Here is a 23,736-nt window from a genome sequence, read left to right as displayed (position 1 = left end):
TGTATAGTTTTGAATGTTAATAATGAAAGAAAATTTTTTTTTAAAATTGATGCATTACAATATAAAAAATAAACAGCAGTGACTTGAATAAGCAGTTAGGATTTAATGACTTAAATTTGCACTGATTGAAAATATCAGATACATATCAAAATATCTCATATATATCAAAATATCTGATATATATCAAAATATCGGATATTTTTGATATTTTCCCTGGAAACAATGGAACCCTGGAAACAATACTGCATTACTGGCTGCACAAGAAAAAATACCAAAAATCCAATGTTTTACCTGAACATAATTACAGGGTTCATACTCTGTTCAGATAAAAAAATTCCATGACTTTTTCATGACTTCATAAAAGTTTTCATGACCTTGTTACATGAAGAGAATAGTACCATTTAAAATCAAAGTTACAAATTTTTTTGGATTTAAGCATTAGCAAAACTTCTGAATACCACTACCTCATTGAAGCACTTACTTGTAATTGAAAAAATATCAGCGTACACCTAAAAACACTTCATTCTTATTTGTCTTCATCATAAATTTAAATAAAGTAAAAATACAGTGAATGGAATATAATGATGCTTAAATGTCGACTTTTTTTTCCTTCATAAACAGGCAGAATTATTATGAATGGGGAAAAGGTTGAATAAGTCTTTACCAAGTTTTAATAAATTTGCTTCAAAGGGATGCCTTTTAGTGTCAGCAACAGTACATTTAATCATCTTCATAACTTGACAATATTTTGGTTCTTTAAAGTAAAGCCACATTCTTTAGTAAATTCATGTTTCTAAACAGGATATTTATTTTTTAAAAAACTAGCTGTGATCTAATGATTCAATAGTACTTGTTTACTTACTAGCACATTTTCAAATGCACATAAATTGATAGGTTCAGTAATTCCAGAACATAGTGTTTTTATTCCTGACATTGAAGGTAGCAGTGGGTCGCATAGATTACATTTGCAAGCCAAAATTGGGGACTATTACTTTAGAGTATTGGAATTTCTCTATTTCTGTATTCTATCACTTGACTACAGATCTATATTCTGCAAAACCTTCAAAAAATTTAGATATACTCAGATAAATTTAATAATAAAGTTTTTACGAGTAATGGAAACGAACTCGGATGCAATTAAATTGCGTTTTTGAGTAGGCATGGCAAAATCAAGAACATGCAAGTTTGCTACTAAAGAATATGAACTATAAGAAGCGTTGAAAATAATGATAAATTTAAAATGAGTGATGTCCAAGCAGTAAAATCACACTGCAAAAAAAAAAAAAGAGGAGCGGCTGCTACAGAAGTGGATGCAATGAGATTTCAAAATTCAGATTTGTTTTTCGGATTGTTCAAATTTCCAGTTTTAATAGCTTTTATATCGTCGCCTCAGAGCAACAGTAAGATATCTTAGTGTCATTTCTGGGATTGGTTATCTTACTGTTGCTCTGATGCAACAATATGTGCAATACTATTAAATCACTCAAGATTTATAACGCTCTTTTAGCTACTGTTACTTTCTCTTTGCCCAGGACAGCTTTCCATGACTCAAAATAAATTTCCATGACTTAGAATGAAAATTTCTATTTTCCATGACTTTTCCAGGTCTGAAATTTGCTTATTTTTTCCATGACTTTCCAAGATTTCCACGACCCACACGAACCTTGTAATTACCTCTGCTTTATAATTACAAATCAAGTCTCTGACGAGGTTGGAACTAATGCACTTCTCTTACTACCATTGAAATACCAAGAAACAGCCGCATAAAAGTAGCTGACCAAGGAGTTGAAGCAATTAGGATGCAAAACCGCTTTTGACAATTGATAACAAAGCAAATAGACAAGAAAAAAACATTCATTTTAGAGTAGCCAAGTAGGATTTTAACAAAAACTTCTTTCTGGAGCAAAATTCTACAATTTGTAATGCACTTACACCACAGTTAGCAAAACATTTATAATCCCACTAGTTAAAAAAATTCATTCTCAAGTTGCTATGAATTTTGACCTCTAAGTTTATCAAAATTTCATAATCTGGATAATATCTGTTTAGAATTAAATATGCAGATAAAAAGGTAACAAAGAGAAAATATGTATTTACCCGAAGCAAGAGGAAGTCAGGGCGTACCATATCTAATAAAAACTGAGTATCTGGCACTCTCATCCACTCAGCAATGGCCCTAGAATGGTTTTAAAATTTCACAGTAAAATAATTTGAGTTTTATAGTCAGTTTAGTAACATGCAGCCATTAAAGTTTAAATGACTGATTAAGTATCCAAAATAAGTTTAAAAAAAAGAATCAAAAACATATGAAAACACAAGTTTAAAATAAGGTGACAATCATAGGCTTTAGAACATATTAAGATAGCAATTGACTATATACTATTACATGATTATACTTATGAAATTCCTCTTTTGAAAGCTTTCTAATAACTAATGATGAAATTATTTTGAATAAACACCAAATTTTGAAATAGTTGGGATTTTGATTGTACATGTACATCATCTAGATTGCACTTCGATCACTTGAACTTCCACACGAAATTTTTTTACCCCTCGTTGAAGGAGTTTTCATAGCAATAATATATTTTCTCCCATAATTTTATTGAATGGAAATTTGTAACAGGGTACATACAAATGGGTTTTCACAGTAATTAATTGAAACATTGAATGAAACAATTGATTTATGAACTTCTATCCTCTGGCATGCACTTAAGGACCAAAATAGTGTTAGCATAAATTTATGCTTTTATTTGACATTTACTGCACTTAGAGACCCTCACACCTATCAATTGATTGATTTATCTGTTGTAAATGCTCAGATAAATCTGGCCATTTTGGTCCCAAAAGAATTTTATTTAAATATAAAAAATACAAAGAACACACACAAAAATAATTATTGGTTACAAATTTTGCCACATTAGCAACAAAAAAACTATTATTTTTATAAATCAATATAATACAATTTTACACAAAAACAATATACATTAACATGAAAATATGATTTGAAAAAGAACATATTATGATATTAAGAAAGTTATAAGTGATTAGAAGAGTGCAATGAAAGGTAAAACATTAAACTGTTACTGAATAGAAAATACACTATTTTAAATATGATATATTAAAATATTAATCAATGCTATGAAACTTGAAGCCTTCTTTAGACAATGGAAGGAAAAATAAGTTGAGTCTCATACAAGTTTGATGCTGTGAAAGAGCAATTAATATGTTTTGAGTACATGAAAAGTTATGAATACAACTAATATATAAAAGTGATGTTAATGGGCAGCAGAAAATACAATTCTTTAGAGAACCCAAATCTTTGCAAGAACAATTAGCAGAATCATATGCTTTACACTGTAGTTCAAGTAAGTACACTGCACTACTTAATTTTTCTCGGATTATTACAGTAACATAAAATGTCCAACATAATTTCAAAAGAAAAATCTTACTGATTATCTGTGTCAAAAAACATCAATCCTAAAGCTAGAGTGGCTCCAGGACTTGTTACATCCACATTGACATTATCACCTTCTCTAATTTGATAGCTAGGAGACTTGTGTTTTTCTTTATGTATTCCTGTCTAAGAAAATTAAATATTGGAAGGATGTTTACAATCAAAATAATTTTAATGCAATAATCAATCTGAATAAACTTGAAATTTTGAATAAGATGGAACCCTTTTGTGTACTTACTTGCATAATCAAGATGGTAAAAAATATATATATTATGTAACTACTTAAAAACATTGAATTGCAAATATAAGTTAAGGAAATATATCTATTGCACAAAAGTTTTCATGTTTATTTTTACTTTAAATGGGTATTTCAACATCAAAAAAGCTACAAGTTCGGAAAATTCTCTAACCTCAATTCAAAATAGGACTTTTTCTTAGGTTCTAGGCTTTGGATAAGCTAGTATACTGATGAAAAATGAAATATTGACACTAAACAGGAAATTGAGCAAAACTTCACACGTACAACTAAAATGTCTTTGGAAAGATGGCTTGTAGACAAAGCAGAAAATCTTAATCCTTATTAGCTAGCTGAAACTTGATACAAATGCAAATTGGTTGTCCTTTGAAATTACTATTCATTCGAAATATTTCTTTACGGTTGCAATGAGTTAAGTCTTTAAAACCACAGATCCTACTAAAAAAGAATATTGATAAGTTAACTCTACAACACTGACGTGAATTTGAGCAACTTGAAAACTCGCATATGAGAATTTTTCTCGCACTATCTATTTCTTTCAAGTTCAGCAACTATAATATGTAATTTATCCATTCGTTTAATATTTCGTCTCAACATTTGATGGAAAAAAATTGCAAACAAGTTTTTGGTAAATCACTTGAGCTTTTGCTTGATGAGAAAAACACTCACACTTCCTTTACTCCAACAAGCAAACCACCTTTGAAAGAATTTTCATGACACTCAAAACTTAAGTCAACAATAAACATTAGGACTAATTATTGCACTTAAACCTATCACCTAGGACCAATAAAACACAAAATTGCTAATTTATTTTTGAACCTATACTTTAACAATAATGGAAAGCAGAATTGGTTATTTTGTTGCAATTCAGACATATTATTTTTACTGTGCAACACTTTAATAGAAATGGTAAATTGAACTACTGTATTTTCATTTCAGATATCATTAATTCTTCTATCTGTTTGAAAAAATTGAACAGCAAACTACCGATTATGTGTGGATAAGATGACATGGCAACCGTGGATAATCCGAATAATAGGTAAAAATGATACTGCTGTATACAATAGCTAAATATTATGAATAACACTTCCACATACATTTAAATTATTGCTAAAAACATTGCTCAATTGCATCTACTAATATTGAGTCTAAAAAAATATATGTAAAAGGTAAAAACGAACAATAACACAATCATAAGTTTAAAAAACATTCTAAGGCAGGTTAAAAAAAATGTGAAAAGATCCGTGGATAATCCGACCGCCGATAATTGGGAGTTTACTATATTTAAACTAAAATCACTGGAAATTGAATGTTTCCATGCTCTCTCATGCGAAAAGACTCTCATTGTATGCAGAGAATATGTGTAATAATAATAATAACAATAAGATGTAAAAAAAAATGCATACCAAAGGTCTTTTGTGTCCTCCTACCATGTAATGGTATAATTGGTCTGCCATTGGTAGATCTGCAATCCCAGACATCTCTTTGCCTTTCTGTGATGAAAAAAAAATTTATATTTTACTTTAATGAAAATACTTTGGAAATATACCAAGTGATGTAAAATAGCTCAAATTTTTTTTTCATTTTGAGAAAATCAAGCAATACATAAAAAAAAGCCCCCACTATCAACAAAATAAATTTTTGACTAATATATTTTTTAATAATGTATTACATTACATTTACAGCTAATAATGAAGATGATTGACAAAATGTCAACATGGTTTTGTTTGACCTATCAGCCTGGAAGCAGAAACAACGCCACAATCTGATCAGTGTCGCAGATTCTTGAAAAAGTCTGCAGAGAAATTAAAAGCTGGGGGGTGGAAAAAAAAACCTAAACTGTGTGAAGGAAAAAAAAACTTAAATTTCAACTAATGAATATAGGTGCCATATTTTCTGGGATATAATCCACAGGGAGCATGTCCTTGAATTAGCATCCTATATCTCTGCTAATTGCATTTCTTGGTAACAAATTAGATTTAATGTTTAATCTAATGCTAGTTTATCTTGCAGACATTTTTTTTTTAAATCCTTAATATGCATTGCAGACTGCTCGAAACAATTTTGCTATTAGAATCACCAGTACAATTTGAAACTGTACTTAACAATCAATGTTATTACTTGAATCTCATAGCAAAAATACAATAAAAATATATAATCAAGAAATCCTACTCCTAATGTGATAAGTCCAAGTGCTAAGCCAGCAGCTAAAGAATAACTCTCTCTGTCAATACAATGTTCCATTTCAGGGCCAGGAGGCCTCCCTATTTCACCAAGCAAAACCTCAGCCATATGATGATGACCTGATCCCTGGTAGAGTAATCCTAATCCCATAACAGAAGCAACCTGGACGGCTGGAGCAACATCTAGTTCAGTAGAAGTTGGAGGTAAAAGTGCTTCTATGTGGATGCTCAACATTTTTGTGGCACTGAGATCCATCGTCCCACGCCTAAAATCACACAAAATGAAAATCTTTACATTTAAAGGCTTTTTAAATATAGTAAACCATACACCTTGACCAGAACATTGGAATAGCAATCTTACTTTGAAGCAGATACACCCAAAATTATGCCAACACTTGTTAGTTCATGACCCTGGAAAAAATAATGTACAAGTTGCACTTTTTATGTGATCATTTTAAATTATGCTTATACATTAATTGTAAAAAACAACATTAGTTCAGAGTAATAAATGCATAAAAATTTACTTCATGCAAGTCACTTTTAAAAATTGAAATAATTACTTTGAAGACTGATTTAAATCAACTTATCGTTAATCTGAAAATTAGTGATTAAATGCTCCTAAAACTTGTTGTAATATGCTTATCATAGTCTGTCCTTTTTAGCAGTTCCATAAATGGTTGCGGCCGGTAACAACTAATTATAATGTACACTGCTCCACAATATTTGCAACACATTATCCATTTTATTTGTAAACTATAGCTTCTTGCTGGTCAGTGAAGTTTTACAAATTTTGCCTCCAAATCAATAAAATGCAGCTGAGTGCACAGGAATCTCATTCAGACAAACGATCACCAGATATAAGAAATTTTTCAATCAATTGATTTTTAGCTTTCATATCAACAAACATACTACATTGAATTCATGGTATTTTTAATAAATGGGGATGATTAGTATTCTATTCACTGCAACAACCCCTTCTTATGATCAAGATCCTTCAGCAAAGTGGTGTTTCAAAAAAGAAAAACATTTGAAAATTGTACACTAATCACAGTGAAAACCACACACGCATATCGATTCTGACAAAATTAATATTTTTTGATCAGAAAATATTTCACATCATAAGGATTTGGTTTGACACTTATAGTAAACAAAGACAACACTGATAAAAGGTATTAAAAAGTGTAGCACATGGACAAAATGACTGAATTAGGACAAATTTGTTTACAGAAAAAGATAGGTGAAATATATATTTTTTGATTTATTATAATGCCATAAAGATATAATAAAAAACTTGTAAAACATACTTTACATAAATAATCATGTATACTCAGCGTTGACAGTCTTGTTAGGTGTCCATTTAAACCTAAAGCCATTAAAAATCCAGCATGTTCTGTCGGAGTGTCATTGCTTGAACTTCGTGGCTTGTTATATACTATCCAAGTTGAATCAATCTAGAAGGGAAAAGTAAAGATAGTTTAGTTTTTGAAAAGTAACAGTACATTAAAACTTTCCAGAAAAGAGTTGTTTTTACTCTTTGTTCAACACAAATTAGGCTTTCATTCCTTTTGGAGTTTTTTTATTATTCGATTAAACACAGGCTGAACAAGCCAATTCCAAGTCTTTTCTTTTCGATGGGGATAGATTTTTATTTTTATCTAATCCAAATTAAAAATAAAAATATTTGGAACATAGCAGCACCACTTCTATACCATATATACGTGTAACAAATAGATTGCATTGTAATTATTATGTAACGAACAACTGAATTTGATCATAAAACTAATAAAACACCAGCACTACAGGAGGCATGTATGATTGTTAACATTTCTAGCATTAAAATAGATATTTCAATAGTATTTTTTCAGTTTACTTATTAACATCTACAAAACAAACCTTAGAAGCATTAGGAGATATGGATAGACCTTCTGCAACACCATTATGAAATAAAGGCCACATGTTCATATTTGCTGGAACATCTATGTGAGACAAATCAACAGTTGTATTTCTGGAATATAAAACAAAAAGGAAATATATGAAAGACCAATATGTCCATGTTGAATGATTTTATTTCTTCTATCAGTAAAAAAAAGAAATCTAGTAGAAATAAATAAAATTGACCTATCCTAACTTTCTTAAAAATCTTTTAACTAACCTTGGAGGCGCACGGCCAGTCAGACAAAGTTTCGGAATAGGTAAAGTTTCAGTAACAACTGGACTATGCGTTCTTAGTGTAAACATTCCTCTGAAATCCAAAAGAAACATGCAATGAAATAAAAGCTACAAGAATGCAACAGTATAACTGAAATGATACGTCAGTTAAGTTTTTAATAGCAATATATTGTTTAGTTAATTAATGAATTTCTGTGAAATATTAGCAATCCATTACAGTAGCTTGAAAAATGAAGAAAAGTATAAGAGCAATAATGTCATTGATACTAACTTTTTTGTTTTGCAACAAGTAGATCATATAATTCAAATAGCTCATTAAGCTGAGTTAGTTTAAAAAGGCTCCATTTTTTTAATTCAAAGATGCATTCACAGAATTTCATCCCATAGCACCGATTATTGGAAGGGGGGGGGGGGATCATTATATTTAACAATCATCCGACATTAAATTTACTGCTAAAATCAATCTTTATCCCCTCCCCCATGTTTGAAGAAGCTAGCAATTTGAAAATTTAGTAAAAGGTGTTAAAGGTTACTGATTAAAAATTTTTTGAGAGAGTTTTGATTTTAAAAATTACATTAGATTCAAAAAACAATTTTAGAAGAAAGATTTGTTTGGAAAAATTGCCCAACTTTGAAAGTAAGATATCTGAAGGGTTTATGCCGCTGTGATGCTGTCATGAAGTGACACTGTAATAAAATAACAAATGAACAAAAATTTTAAAAAGGTAACAATAACAAATTAGTCAATGAATCCAAAATGCTCATGGCAATCCCTGTAACATTCTACAAAAATGTTAACGTAAATGCAGCATAGCGGATAAAATGGCCTCCATTCATGACCTGTCCCAGAGTTGTCTGCAGAACTGAATTGGAACTATTCTGAAGCACTATAGGCGCTCTATGAGGCAGTCATGGCTAGTGGTGAATGGTGTCTAACTTTGCCACAAATCTTATGTGTGGGCAATTTTGAGACAACATGTAATTTGCCTTTCTGGGAATTTTGAGGATTTCTACCAGCAAAACGTTTCTGATCTCTCTTTTTGACAATCAGTCAATCAATCAACTCCTCAATAATTTAATCTTCAATTAATTAATCATTGATTCAATTAACCAATCAATTATAAATTTCTTTCATCACTCATTCATTCATTTATTTGTTCCTTCACTTATTTATACACTTATAGCCAATTGAATAATTTAACAACTGATTTTTTACAAAAAAATTGTTTGATTTGCTCTCTCTGTCTTAAATGTGTGCCAAAATATTATAACAAAAAATTTCCGAATAAAATAATAATATGCAGTTTGACACTACTAATTCTCAGTACATACCTTCCTACAGTTGCAGCCATAGTCCGAATGCAAAGATTATACAAGTGACGTTCTTGTTCTTCAATAAATTCATGATCACTGCAAAAATTAAGGAATAAGTACTCACAAAAGAAATTATAAGCTTAAACATGCTACGAAAATCTACTTTTAGTAAACAAATTTGCAATACAAACCTAACTTCAGGTCTTTGTACTAATGCTATTCGTGCAGGTTTTGAAGATTGCAACATTTCATAGACATCATTAATTCTATGGTCTTGGCCAAAACGCAAACGAAGTTCCTGTAGAAAAGATTAAAATTAATTATATTATAATACAGTTGGCTCTCCATTTAATGACTTTCAAGGCACCACAAAAAATTGTCCTTAAGTAGAAAGTGTCCTTTAATAGAATGGTTTTAACTCTAGTGAACCATTTGGGACAGTAAAAAGCCATCGTTAAATAGAGCGTCGTTAAACAGAAAACTAACTGTATTTCTTTTTTTCTGAAAAATCCTTAAATATTTGAAAGCATTAGTAAGAGATAAAATTTTCTCAGACTTGAACTACACACACACACCTTTGGAGCTGAAAACGTAATGAATTTGGAAAAGCAGAACTAGATTTTAGAGCAGCCTGAATAGCTCTGATGAACAAAAAGATTTCTGGTTCCTTAAATGATCATCATATTTTCAATTTGTGCCTAGCCACATAAGAGACTTTAACCTTAAAATTTAAAGGTGAAAAATTTTAAGTTATAACCAATGGCAATAGGGTGGAAAATCTCAAATCCTCCTCCCAAAAGCAATAATGTCATTTCGTCTGGCAAAAAAAAAAAAAAAAAAAAAGAATATTGTTAAAATTATATTAAAATTTGTGAAACAATTCAATTTTAATAAGCTACAAAAAGAATACTATTTTACATTCGATTGCAAGCACAGTTGGTCATTATAAAGGGTAGGCTGCAAAAATTGTTTATTGCAGCTTGAATGTTGTCTCTCTCTTTTATTTTAAACTTCTCAAATATTTTCAAGTGCATCAAGTTCTCAAATTATTTAAAATCTTCACATTAGGAGGCCCCTTTATAAAAATTGACAAAGTAATGATTCTTCAAAATCTCTCAGCTCCTTTATACTTGATGTATGTAACCTAATCTGGCAGCATTGTGAAGGCCACGCAAATCTTAATCTGAGCATGACCATGCTGCCAGGTTAGGTAAGTCCAACTATAGGGCTCACAACAAATATTTAGTTAATCCTTGGAAGGGGGGGGGACTTTCACAGTGACGGAACTATTATACTTCCAATTTAGAGCAAAAACTTGAAACTGCCGCCTTTAGCCATCTTTCTTCAAGTTTTTATATCTAGTTTCAACAAAAATTTAAAAAAAAAGAAAGAGATTGAGTGAATTTGCCACCCCCAGAAGTTGCCGCCTGGTGCAAGGGTCTCAGTTTGCTCCCCCTAGATCCGGAACTGACTTTTCGTTAATATAATTATTCTGAAATTTTCAATGATAAAAAACATTAAGAATCAGCTGTTAGTACACTGAATGCGAAAGGAAAAAGAGGGGAGATAGTTGTAAAAATTATCCCTTAGGAGCATTTAAATTTGTAAAAAAAGAAAACAATATAGGACATTTTTTTTATGAAGGAACCAAGTTAACACAAGAGAATTTTCACAAATGTGAAAATCTTATGTGGGAAAAGTCTGAAAATGAAAAATGGGGAATGTATTTTACGGAAAAGGTATTAAAATAAAGAAGCATTGCAGTAACAAATTTAACCAGTACATGCAATTCAAAATGTAATTACTTCAAAATCTAGATGACTCAGAGCCTCATCTTCCTTAGATGCACCATTTTTAACTTCACCACTTTTTATTCTACGTGGTAAGTTAAAATTTCCTTTCTTGGAGGACAGCTGTAAGGCTGATAAATCATGCCTCCCTATACAGAAAAAGGAAATAATATAAGTGTGGCAACTTTTCACAAAAAACATTAAAAAAAAAAAAAAAAAAATGAAAAAATTCATCTACCAATAAGCTCAAAAGTATTCTTGGTCCACAATCCTGAAGGTTGATGCCAGCAGTGTAGAATGGCATCTTTAATTGGTAATGCAATTCCAATAGGTAAGGAATCCAAATCTTTTGGAGTGAAACCTTTAAAATTGTTAGATATATTTCAATAAAACCTAAACATTTAAATATCTTTTCACAGTAATTAAAAAAAAAAAATACAAACCAATTCTGGACAAGAAATAAACAGCAACTTTCTTTGGATTAGAGTTTATTGCATAACATGAAGAAAGAAGACTGCAGTTGATAATTTCTTGCATTCTGATGCCTAAAAAAAAATGAATGAATTTGTAAAAGAACATCCCTTAGTAATATCTGTGTAAAATTGTTACATATTTCAGTTACAATTTCAAGAAGTACCTATAAAGAAGAAAATATTCATTCTTCACCAGAAATTTAAAAATTAAATGGTTTATTTTGGCAACTTGATAAAATACAAATACAAAAGTGACGATCAGCAACAGACTCTGGGCCCAGCTAGACTGGTTCCTAGTCAATTTACAATCCCCAGTGAAGATCAATATCCTTCTTAAAACTATCTACTCCCTTGCTCATTACCATCTCTTCTGGTAAGCTGTTCCAAGGTTCCACTACCCTGCTAAAATAATAATTTTTCCTAATATCCATGTTAGCCTGAGATTTAAATAGCTTAAAACAATGACCCCTTGTCCTGTTTTCAGTGCTAAACTTCAGCCCCGTAACATCTTTCATTTTAATAAATTTAAACAACTGAATCATGTCCCCTCGGTCTCTTCTTTGCTCAAGACTGTACATTTTTATCCTTCTAAGCCTAGAATGATAATCTAGGTGGGAAAGTCCATTTATTAGCCTTGTAGCCCGCCTTTGAACCCTTTCCAATACATTAATATCTTTCTTAAGATAAGGAGACCAAAACTGAACAGCATACTCCAAATGGGGTCTTACCAAACTTCTATATAAGGGCAGAAGAACTTCTTTAGATTTGTTTGAAATAGATCTATTGATAAACCCAAGCATCTTATTGGCTCTGTTACTAGCAATGCTGCACTATTAGCTAAACTTGAAATCCTGACTTATTAAGACCCCCAGATCAGTAACTTTGTCTGCCTGACTAATGACTGAGCCTTGCAAATAATAACTTGTACACTTATTTCTATGCCCTAAATGTAGCACTTGTCATTTGCCAACATTAACAGCCATACCCCATTTATCAGCCCACTCCGTAATATGATATAGATCCTCTTGCAGTTGATTTGCTTGTTCTTCATTTTCTACAGTCCCTATAACTTTGACATCATCAGCAAAACAATTCATGTTCCCAGAAATATTTTTGTGAATATCGTTCATAAAGACAATGAACAAAACAGGCCCTAACAGTGATCCTTGAGGAACCCCGCTTAAGACCTCACTCCAATTAAAATAATTTCCCCTTACAACTACCCTTTGTTTCCTTCCGGTCAGCCAGCTTTTTACCCAAATGAAAGTTTTCCCTCCTATTCCTATATCAGCTAATTTGCTAAGTAGAGCAACATGCGGTACCTTATCGAAAGCTTTTTGAAAATCAATGTAAACAACATCTACAGGCTTCTTATTGGCTAATATTCAACTAGTCTTGTATCATTTTTACTTTATTGATAATTTATTTATCAATCTAAGTCATTTTTGTTTTCATGAGCTTTTTTTTCTAAGTGAAAACTATCATAAGTTCAAACATGATATTTTTTATTTTTCTGACCTATACAAAAAGAAAAAAGACCCATGATTGATTTCCAGTGTCTTCAAATGGCAAAAAAAGCCATGATCAATAAAAATCTTCAAAAGTTAAGGTCGCAAATAAACTTTAAAATGTCTATTAGTTACCTGGCAATTAACTGAATATTTGAATTTTCAGGTCTGTAAGTACCAATATTTGAACTAAAAATTTAAAAAGTGCTAACATATGCAGTATGACCTCTTATCCTGAATGTATCCGTAAGAACTAAGAAGTTTCAAACTAGTGATTTAACAAAGATTTGATAGTAATCTGGTACTATTATACAGATCATCAAATCTTCTCGTTGCTCAAGATCTGGCTTCAAGGAAGTAAAAACCAGGTCTGCGGATTCGATGTTGGATTGATTTTGGTTTACAGAAGTTGGAGTCAGGATTTGAAGAATTTAAAATGTTAAGGGTTAAAGTCAGTCATTTTCTCCCCACGTCTTTCACGGCTGCAGAGCGAGAGTCAAACTGATTTTATGGTAAAGGAGCCGGTGTTGAAGGCTCTGGAAAGTAATCCACTAAGGCTCTAGATCTTAAATCCACTATCTTCAAAGAAGTAAAAACCAGGTCTGCGGATTCGATGTTGGATAGGTTTTGGTTTACAGAAGTTGGAGCCCAGATTTGAAGACTTTAAAATATCAAGGGTTAAAGTCAGTCATTTTCTCCAAACGTCTTTCACAGCTGCGGAGCAGGAGTCGAACTAATTTTCTGGTAAAGTAGCCTGTGTCGAAGGCTCTAAAAAGGCTCTGGAAAGTATATCTTAAATCCACTAGCTTCAAGGAAGTAAAAACCAGGTCTACGGATTCAGTTCTGGATTAATTTTGGGTTACAGAAACTGGAGTCAGGATTTGAAGACTTTAAAATATCAAGGGTTAAAGTCAGTCATTTTCTCTCCATGTTTTTCACTGCTGCGGAGCGGGAGTCAAACTGATTTTGTGATAAAGGAGCCAAAGTTAAAGGCTCTAAAAAGGCTGTGGAAAGTATATCTTAAATCCACTGGTTATATAATCAAGACATTAGCAAAAGGAAATTTTTGCCTGATACCAGAGGTAAACTGTCTAGGGGAAAGGTTAAGAATTCATTCAAAGTAAAACTTCAAGACAATTAATTTTATGGACAGGATCATTAATAGAATATGAATAAGTATAGAGCTGAAGTAAATTCTTTTAAAAAAACGCATTCACTCAACCATTTCATTAACTAACACATTTAAGTAACAAATGTGCAAAAGAACTTGTAATACCCATTTCAAAGCTACAAAACCATCTTTTTAGAATGCAGAAACGAAGCTACACTAGCAGCTTCATTTTACAGTTGTTTTTTAGCTTTACACCAATGACTTTATTTATTTATTTAATTTTTGCTTTAAAACAGAATTTTTAATAAACTTCAAAATTTTCGGAAATGAGTTAATTTCCTTTTGTTTCTTTTTACCTGGAGGTATAATCTGAATTAAATAGTTTTGTATGTTCAGCACAGGTTTTTCATTAGCTGCTAAAATTGCATAAGCCTGTAAAAATAAATAAAAATTAGTATTTTAATATGGCATTGAAATTATATGCAGTTAGTGATAGCAGATAAAAATTAATGAATATCAGGAAAATTTGATTATGCAAATACAATCAACTGCGGATTATGATTAGTGAATAATTTCATTGGCCGCCTTTTATGTTTACTGATAAAATGCTTCAGTTTTATTTGTACAGAAACTGTGTAGCATTCAATAGTACAAAAATGATGAATCACAATTTTCTGCCCATTAATCAATTTTCACTTTCATTAACACATTTTTCAGGCTGTTACAGACATAAGTCTTAATATGGTTTAACTTCACAATGGATAAATATGAGTTAAGAGAAATTTGTAAACTGCCAAACTGCAAAGTATGGAAAGTTCATGTTGCACCTTTGCCACCTAAGAAAAATTGCTTTCATAGTTTTCATGTCAACTGAATCTGATCAAAAGTAGTAAATCAAGTTCATAATCATATTGTTGTAAATTGGCAACATATTAGATACATATTTTATAGCTACAATAATAACAAAATCTCCATTTGAATGGAAATAATCTTTGTATTAATAAATCTTCATGCATCGTATTCAAAATTAGAAAAAAAAAAATCAAGGAGAATTTAAGGACTTTTCAAGGATAGCATGAGCACTTTTCCACTTTCAAAGATTAATTATGTCCTTTTGAAAGCATCAAAACTTGTTACAATAACAAAATAATAAGGGCTGATATGGTTCCAGTTACAGTTTCTGCATTAAACAAAAGCTTTTTTGCTTCAAAATTAATCTTTAATAATGGGCAGTTTGGATCAAAGTGACTGATCAATTAACTTTAAAAGACTAATGTAGTACAATCAGTATTTTAAAAAATGTTTAGAAAAGATTTAAAAATCCATTTCAAAAATTTTGTTGTGATTGCGCTATCAGGAAACATATGAGGCAGTGAGCAGAGGGATGTAAGTGGCAAAACTAAAAATTTGGAGATAACCAGTACACATGGTAGGTGAACCTCTCCTGTGTCTTGGGGCAAGAGATAGTACTAGTAGCCCTGGTAGTTGCTGCTATACAGTATAATTTAGAAAAAAAATTCAATAAAAGCCTACCTAGGATGTTATCTTTAAATGTGTTTTCCTCAAAACTTGAAAATGTCCACTTACATCCTTTTGCTTCTCAATGCCTTATATGAACTATTCTCCCAATGCTTGTTCGCTTAATGCAAGCAATGATTTTTGAGTCTTTATTGTGTACAAGAGTTTAGACCCGAATACATTGTTTTTTGTCACATGCGATTCAAAAGTGCCAATAAGCTGCAGATTCAGCAACTAACAGTGTTGAAATAAACAAACTGTTAAAATAAGAACTAAATTAGCAGATTTAAGGTAGCATAAATTAAAATTGCTTCAAACTTATAAAATGATTGAAAAAAATTAAAAATGCAAAAGGATTGAAATCTACAACACTGGATTTAAATAAAAGAGAAGCACGAGCTCAATTTTAGCAAGTTTTCAAAAATAAGATTTTTGAAACGTGCTTTTGATAAAGACTAAATGAGTTGTTAATTGTAAAAATTAAGTGCAGTCTTAAATAATCAATTCCCTCAATGCACGAAACTTGACATCAGGTTTTGAAGGGAGGGGGGAATATCCCAAAAAAAAAAAAAAAAATTCTGAAAGAAAATACAACTTTTGGAGAGTACACACAAAATCGGAGAGAAAAACACGAAAACATTCCTTACATGTTTCTTTAATATACCTTTTAAAAAATAAATCACAAAAATCGAGGACTAGAGATATATTTTAATGTTTTGTGAAGCTTCCAAGCACTTGTAAGAAACATTTTATTACAAGCAGTTTTCAAGGTTTTTTTTTTTTTTTTAAACTTCACTTAATTTAGATTTCATCATTTTTCACACTTATTATTTACTTTTTTACTTTCTTCTATATCTAATATATAGAAGAAAGTATTGGATTCGAGCAAATTTTCGAATTTCGAATTTTGACGGATTCGAACGTTTTGAGGTGTGCTGAGTAAATTTCGACTATTTTTGGAAAATGTCTGTCTGTCTGTGTGTGTGTATGTATGTGTGTGTGTATGTATGTGTGTGTGTGTCACGTCTGTGTGTGACCAGTTTTTTGTGGCCGCTCTACAGCAAAAACTACCGCACGAAATCGAACGAAATTTGGTACACATATGTGCCCCTATGTGAACTTGTGCCCATTGGTTTTTAGCGCGAATTCCTCCAAGGGGGGGTGGAGCAATGGGACGTTTTTTGAGTTACGCGTGCTTGCTATTCCTCAGGAAGTAACTGGCGGAATCAAACAAAATTTGGACCATATGTTGCCATTAACAGGAACAGGTGCTGATTCAATTTTGGTGGCAATAACTCAAACGGGGGTTGAGCTATAGAACGTTTTTTGTCGTCAATTGTGACTGCTGTATCTCAAGAAATAATGAACGGAATGAAAGAAAAATTTATCGGCAAGTAGACCTTAGTGGGTATAAGAGCTGATTTTATTTTGGTGTCAAAAACTGAAAAGGGGGTGGCGCAATCGAATGTTCTTTTTTTTTCATTGTGAGTGCCATTTCTCAAGAAGTAATGCTACGTTCTGGATGAAATTTGGAATAAATGTGAATCTATTTGTAAATAGGCGTTGTTTCAATTTTGGCGCCAATCGCTCCATGGGGGTCTGATTTTTTTTTTTGTGTTAATAAAAATAGCTTTATAAATGCAACAATAAGAAAGATAAATTACAATATTCTCGTCTGCTTATTTAACGTGATTTTAATTTTTGGGAGATAATCGGAAATGTTATCGCAATGATTTAAAATTAATAACTGTTGCCATTTTATGTTTGTTAACAAATAAAACATCTAATTAATTCAAGCAAGGCTTTTAAAATAACTTTCAAGTCGTTCTTTGCTTTGCTTTTGCGGGAATTCAGGAATTCGGACGGTCGTCAAGTTTTTTTTTTTTTTTTTTGCTGGGAATATTGCATTCTTTTCAAGCATAGGGATTGATCAGAATTCACAAGAAAGATATAGAAGAAAGTTTCGTGATGGCCACAACATACTAGTTACAATTGCTTATGATGACTAAGGTTAAGTCATTTGCAACAGAAATACAACAAATAAATTTCTGCGTTCAGTTATCCTTTGACAATCCCTAACATGTCTTTCTTTTCTCCAAGGGGGGAGGGGGTAAAAACATTTATTTTGAAAGCAAAACTTTAATATAATCAGGCTATGCTGAATTTTTAGGAAAGTAAAATCTATATTTTAAATGCATTTTGACAGTCAAAGGTTAAATGCAACCTATGAACATTTCTCAAAAACACCACTCAATGCTTTCACTGAAAATGCTCCAAATATATATAATGGTTGAAATATCCAAAAAAAAAAAAAAATCTATTAACACAACAGTAAATGGGATAAATATTTGACATAGTATATCAAGTGAAAATAGTAAACTAAAAATAAAAAATAAAACACACACACATACAAAACATGAGGGCTTCAAAAGTGCAACAATTTAAAGATATAATAAAGTATAATGACATAAGAAAAGAATATTACCAAAACTATATTACAGATCATTGTTGTAACCTGTGGAATGCATGGAAAAGGTGAGCAAATACCAGTTGAAAGACAGTCCTTTGTCCATTTATAAATGGAAGGAACCCTAACAAAATAACTTGGATAGTGAATTTTATCCACTTGTTCTGAAAAAGAAAAAATACATGAAATTATAAAGTCTGAGCATGAGCTTAAGAGATTGTGAGTAGAATTCAGAAACTAGCACAAATCAGAAAACATGAATATATTTCGGAAAGGGAAGGAAAATACATTAATATACCTTAAATCTATGAAGAAATTGACAATTATCTTATAATTTGAAAAAGAAAACTAAAATCTTCCTCTTAATATCAAAATTGGAGCAAGAATTAAGTTAAATCATGCCTTCAGCCTATCAAAATAATGCACAAAAATATTCTATTTTTATTTCCCTTTAAGGCTGAAAAATAGAGTCACTTAAAACTAAGTGAAATTTAAATCCAGAAAAAAAAAATGCCAAAACCTTCTGCTAATGAAGCTTACTGAAAAATTTCAGCTTTAGGCATGCTCAGTATAAGGAAGGTGTTCTTCAGAAGGAAATTTCCCATTTAAGAAGAGAATGGCTTATCAGAATTGCATAGAGAGAAGGTATGCTTTCATATTAAGATGAGAACTAGTTTAATGAAAGATCCAAACATGACCCTTTTGGAACTTTGAAAATACATTGAATGATAACATCTACTAACTAAATATACTTTATGAAATTTATTCAAGTAAAAACTAAGATAATTTTCAACATAACAAGCTGATGTGTGCCTCACATGACTTCCTTTTATGCCAATTTAATGATAATAGTACCTTAGAGTAAGCAAGGAAACACTTTAAATATCCCCCCCCCCCCCAGTTTGCTGCGAACCAAAGGAAAAATTGCTTTACAGTGATTAATTTTTCTTATAACGGCAATTTTAACGCGATTCAATGGAAAACGCTCCAAAAAATTGCGAATAGTGCCATATTGAAACCAGATTCGAAAAGTAATTTTTTTGTCAAATTTTTCACCAAATTGGCAACCAAAAGCTTGTTGATATTTGGCCAAGTGTTCGCCAAATTATAACATCACTTGAGGTTACATTGAAATTAACACTGATTTCCCCAAAAAAAAAGGGTAAAAAAAAAACCCCTTTTGCTATATCCCAATGCAACCAGAAGGCGAGGTGCACAACTAGACCCCACTAGGAGTCTTATTATTTCAATCCAAAAGGCTTATTATTTAAATCCAAACTTATGACTGTCTGTTACTGACCCCTTGTCTGTTACTGGTGACCTTACGCTAACCAAAAACTTGAAAGGGAAAAATCTTAAATTTAAGCTAAAGAAAACAGACAGTACCTTGCAGATTATCTTTGGAATTTTTATTCTGCACTGTAGATTATGTAAAAAAAATTTGCAATTGGGTATATGTTTAAAAATTAAATTGTAACAGAAAAATTTTACCTTCAGGTAGAGCAGGCTTCTTGCTTAAAGAACAAAAGAGATTTGGAAAATCCTTCCAGTAAAGATCCAAAAATTTATATTCTCTAAGTTCTCTAAAATTTTAAAGAGAAATAAGATGTTCAAAACCATTTAAAGGAAAAAACAAGTTTGCATTCAATTCAACAAAAAAAAAAAAAAAAAATTTTAATAAAGAAGAAAATCAATTGCAACTTAAAATCTAAATCATCTGCTTTCAAAAGAATGGGTGATAATAATCAAGTTATGCTAAATAAAAATTTTGCATGAAATAGTGTTAAAAAATGAAAACTATTTTCTTTCATTGTATTTACCGTCAATACAGTATGTACAAAAAGAAATAACATGAGAAAAATAAGATCAAAAGAACAACTTAAGAAAGAAGAAACTCTGACTTTTAATTTAGAAAAAAAATTTGTTCATGAGATGCAAACTTGGGAGACTATGCACTAAAAAACATCTAATCCACTTGCCTTCTAATCTGACATTCCATATAATCTAATGCAAAAAGAATTAGTCATGCTAATTTATCTGGTTTGGGAAATTGGCATTTAGTGCAAAAAAATATCAAAATGGAAAATTTTCATTGAAATAAAATTTATAACTGGAAAAAAAATGAAGATTCAAAAATATTTCAACTGGGCACTTTCAAAAGCTAGGATAAAACTGGTAATGACAATATCATCAGTAATCAATATAATGGTCTGAGAAATGTTCAGACAACTGACACTTCTTAGACCATACTAGAGTGGCAGAGTAGGTAGGACATTAAACCAGTGATGTTCTCATCGATTTTTCGATTTTTCTGAGGGTATACTCCCAGTAATCCATTAAGCTCAAAATGTATATGCGATCATATACATAATATGGTATAATATGAAAATGTTTGAGCCTTGAGAGTATATGCTATATGTCAAAAAAATGTTTGATACGCTATATGTCTAAAAAATGTTTGAGAGTGTACGGCATATATGGAGTATACCCTATGGGAACACCACTGATTACAACTGACTAGGGTGTAATGCTACTGAAGTGGCCAACGAATGAAGCTACCACATGATCCTCCAAAACAGAGAAACAATAGAAAATAACCAACTTGTTCAAGCTCTCAAAGACCTATGACTTGATTTGCTGAATTTGATTATTGATCATTTGTTGACCTTTTTTTAATTTAAAAATATGTAACCCAATTATTGTATAAATTAGGTATTATTTTCAACGTAAGGTTATTAAAAATTTTTTACTACTTAGAAAATAAACAAGTGAAGCATAATTAAAAAACAAATAAATAAAATAACTGATGGTACAGAGTTGGACAGGGTGCATGTTTTTTATCACTCTAATCATATTGCTATTCACTCTGTCTTTCTTTTTTTTTTTTTTGGTAATTCTTTTAGAGTAATCTGACAGTACTCAAAAATAGAAATAAGTGGATTCTAGTTAAATATGACTGTTATCAACACTTAAAATTTATATATAATACCATGCAAGTTGAAAAGGTGAATCAGCATGAGAGAATGGTCAAGAGATTTCAATCATTCTTAATAGAGCCAAATAAAAAAAAATACTGTGTCACATGAAAAACAAATGATGTAATGGGGTTGTTTCCTTCAGTCAAAAGTAGTACTTTTTGTCACTGAAATTGATAGAATAAGCAAAAAAAAAAAAAAAAAAAACATGGACCCAGAAAATTCTTTCATTTTTCCAACAGTTATTTTTTAATTAATTTTTTTAAGTGTCTGATTTTTAAAGCAAGGTGTGGTCTTGATGACGTCACAAATGATGCACTTTGCCACATCTTTCTACCGCGATTCCACGTTATGATAATCAAGAAGCGAATTTAAATTGCACTCTACGCTTGCTATCAACCATATTGTTGCCAATACACGTGAGTAAAGATGCAAATTAAATATTTTGCTCTGTGGATGGCAACACAAAATGGCATTTCATCATTTGTGATGTCATTGGACAGAAGCATAAACATTGAAAGTGAGCCGATTTAAGTAATTTTTTAAAAATATTAAACTTAAACAAATTATTTTAAAAATGTTCAGATCCTATGTTTTTAAGCATGCTCTTTCAGAAAAAAATATTTTAAATTTTTGGAAACGACCCCATTGGGACACAACTGAGGCAGGTCAAACTCATAAGCAACATATTACTAAATGTGGGCAGCTCACATCTACCTTCAAAAATATAGGCACAAAATTGACTTTGGATAAAACATCCAGATTGTTAAGAACACTTCTAGATTTTACTATGCATGGATTTTGTAACACAAAATCTTTTATAAAGATGTGTACATAATTAATAACTAAATTTTACCTGGCTAACTCACAAAGAAAGCTGCATAGCTGAGCAAGATCATTCCACAATAGTACATCCAATTTGCAATCCTGAAAATCAATAAAGCGAAAAATAAGTAAAATAACTACATGAAATATATTGCTTCTCATCAAACCATTTGAAACACATGAGTAACTATTATTCAATAACAAGGAAATGAAATATTTCGAACTATCCTGTAACCACATTAATTAATAATTCACAGTATGTAGTATGTATTATACTCTTCTAAGGGTTTAACAATCTTATCAACTATTTTTTAAATAGAATACTTTATTTGTGGGTACACAATGGAAAAAAAAAGATGGAAAATAAGGTGATAAAAACTAGTTTTAAAGTTACTAATGATGTCATTTTACCTAATCACTTTTTTGACTGAAATCAACAGAAATACATACATAGATTGGTCAAAAATAAAAGAGCTGAAAGTTTTTTTTCTGCACGTGTAAATAGATGATTTATTGAGGAAAAGGTCAACGGCGGCATGCTTCTCTAAAGCCTTTTTTAATTGAATTGTTTATTTCAAAAACCACATAAGGGATAAAATATCAAAAAATGTGCTTTTGGTGGTACTGTACAACCTCAAGGGAAATACATCTTTTAGTGCAGAAATAACCTATGTTCCACATCAGAATGCTTTTTGGCAGCCTTGAAAGTAATTCTTTTATTTCAGAAAGAACCCAAGCGCCATCGCTTAGGTTCTTTCTGCGGTAAATTTCACTCCTGATGGGTAGCCTCACCTGTTTTGTGACTCGCTGTTTTGTTTGATTCAAAGGTTACCTAACACTTAGTTTTTGTGAGCTGTCGGTGAAAATTAGGTATTATTATTTATTTATTACAATATTATATAGTTATTAAGCCATGTTGGACAGTTCAGATGATGAACCTAATCCCAAGCGTAGGCGTGGAGTCATGCAAAAAGAAAAATACAAACGGAACATTCTTCGGAATGCAAGACTCAAAGGACTGCAGTACGTCTCGTACACAGGAACAGAAGTTCCCAACAAAAGCTCCACTGAATGATATAAACAACTTTTGAAATTTTTCGGGTTTTGCATAGCGAGAGTTTTGGTTTCAGGTCCCAATCAAAAAAAAAGGATAGACTACAGTCGAATCCCGACTTACACGAGGGATGCGTTCCAAGACTCCTCGCGTAAGTTGAAATTTCGCGTTGTGGAAAAATATATGCATAGAAATTTTTCAAAGCATACCAAATACCTTTAGGCACTTATAAACACCCCTCAAACTGCTCTAAAGCATTCCTTAACCATTACAGTTTCTTCTATAAAGAACTGAACTTTTACTGTATATAAAAAATAAAAAACTGTTATTCAACATGAAATACTTAAGATGCACAAAATAAATGACCAATGGGAATAAAAGATATAAAATATAACAACACGGTGTGCACTGCATGCAGTAAAATTAAAATGATGCACAAAATAGTTCTGTACAGTAGATACAGTAGCAATACTTACGAGTTAAAAATGAGGATATTAGTGATGATTTATGCTCCAAGATCGGATCGTTATTCTTATCTAATACATTTTTAAATACACTTCACCTTTTATTTAAAACGTTTCAATTTGTGGCTACATCTCCTCTACCTGATCTTTTTATTAATCCACAATGGAAGAGTGC

General features: G+C 31.2%; 1 protein-coding gene across 1 annotated transcript in view; it reads right to left on the bottom strand.

The window, feature by feature from the left end:
* Positions 1–23,736, bottom strand: part of LOC129230367 (anaphase-promoting complex subunit 1-like) — a 112,484-nt gene that overhangs the window by 41,003 nt on the left and 47,745 nt on the right. Inside the window, 17 exon segments of the mRNA XM_054864764.1 lie at positions 2,098–2,176; positions 3,450–3,580; positions 5,117–5,203; positions 5,883–6,159; positions 6,255–6,304; positions 7,198–7,344; positions 7,787–7,898; positions 8,046–8,135; positions 9,395–9,472; positions 9,568–9,674; positions 11,182–11,315; positions 11,405–11,527; positions 11,610–11,711; positions 14,615–14,690; positions 18,262–18,407; positions 19,735–19,826; positions 22,075–22,145. Of these exon segments, the coding sequence (XP_054720739.1) occupies positions 2,098–2,176; positions 3,450–3,580; positions 5,117–5,203; positions 5,883–6,159; positions 6,255–6,304; positions 7,198–7,344; positions 7,787–7,898; positions 8,046–8,135; positions 9,395–9,472; positions 9,568–9,674; positions 11,182–11,315; positions 11,405–11,527; positions 11,610–11,711; positions 14,615–14,690; positions 18,262–18,407; positions 19,735–19,826; positions 22,075–22,145 (1,902 nt within the window).

This window comes from Uloborus diversus, chromosome 9 (genome assembly GCF_026930045.1).
Source record: "Uloborus diversus isolate 005 chromosome 9, Udiv.v.3.1, whole genome shotgun sequence".
Lineage (NCBI taxonomy): Eukaryota > Metazoa > Arthropoda > Arachnida > Araneae > Uloboridae > Uloborus > Uloborus diversus.
This window is presented reverse-complemented; position numbering and strand designations above follow the sequence as displayed.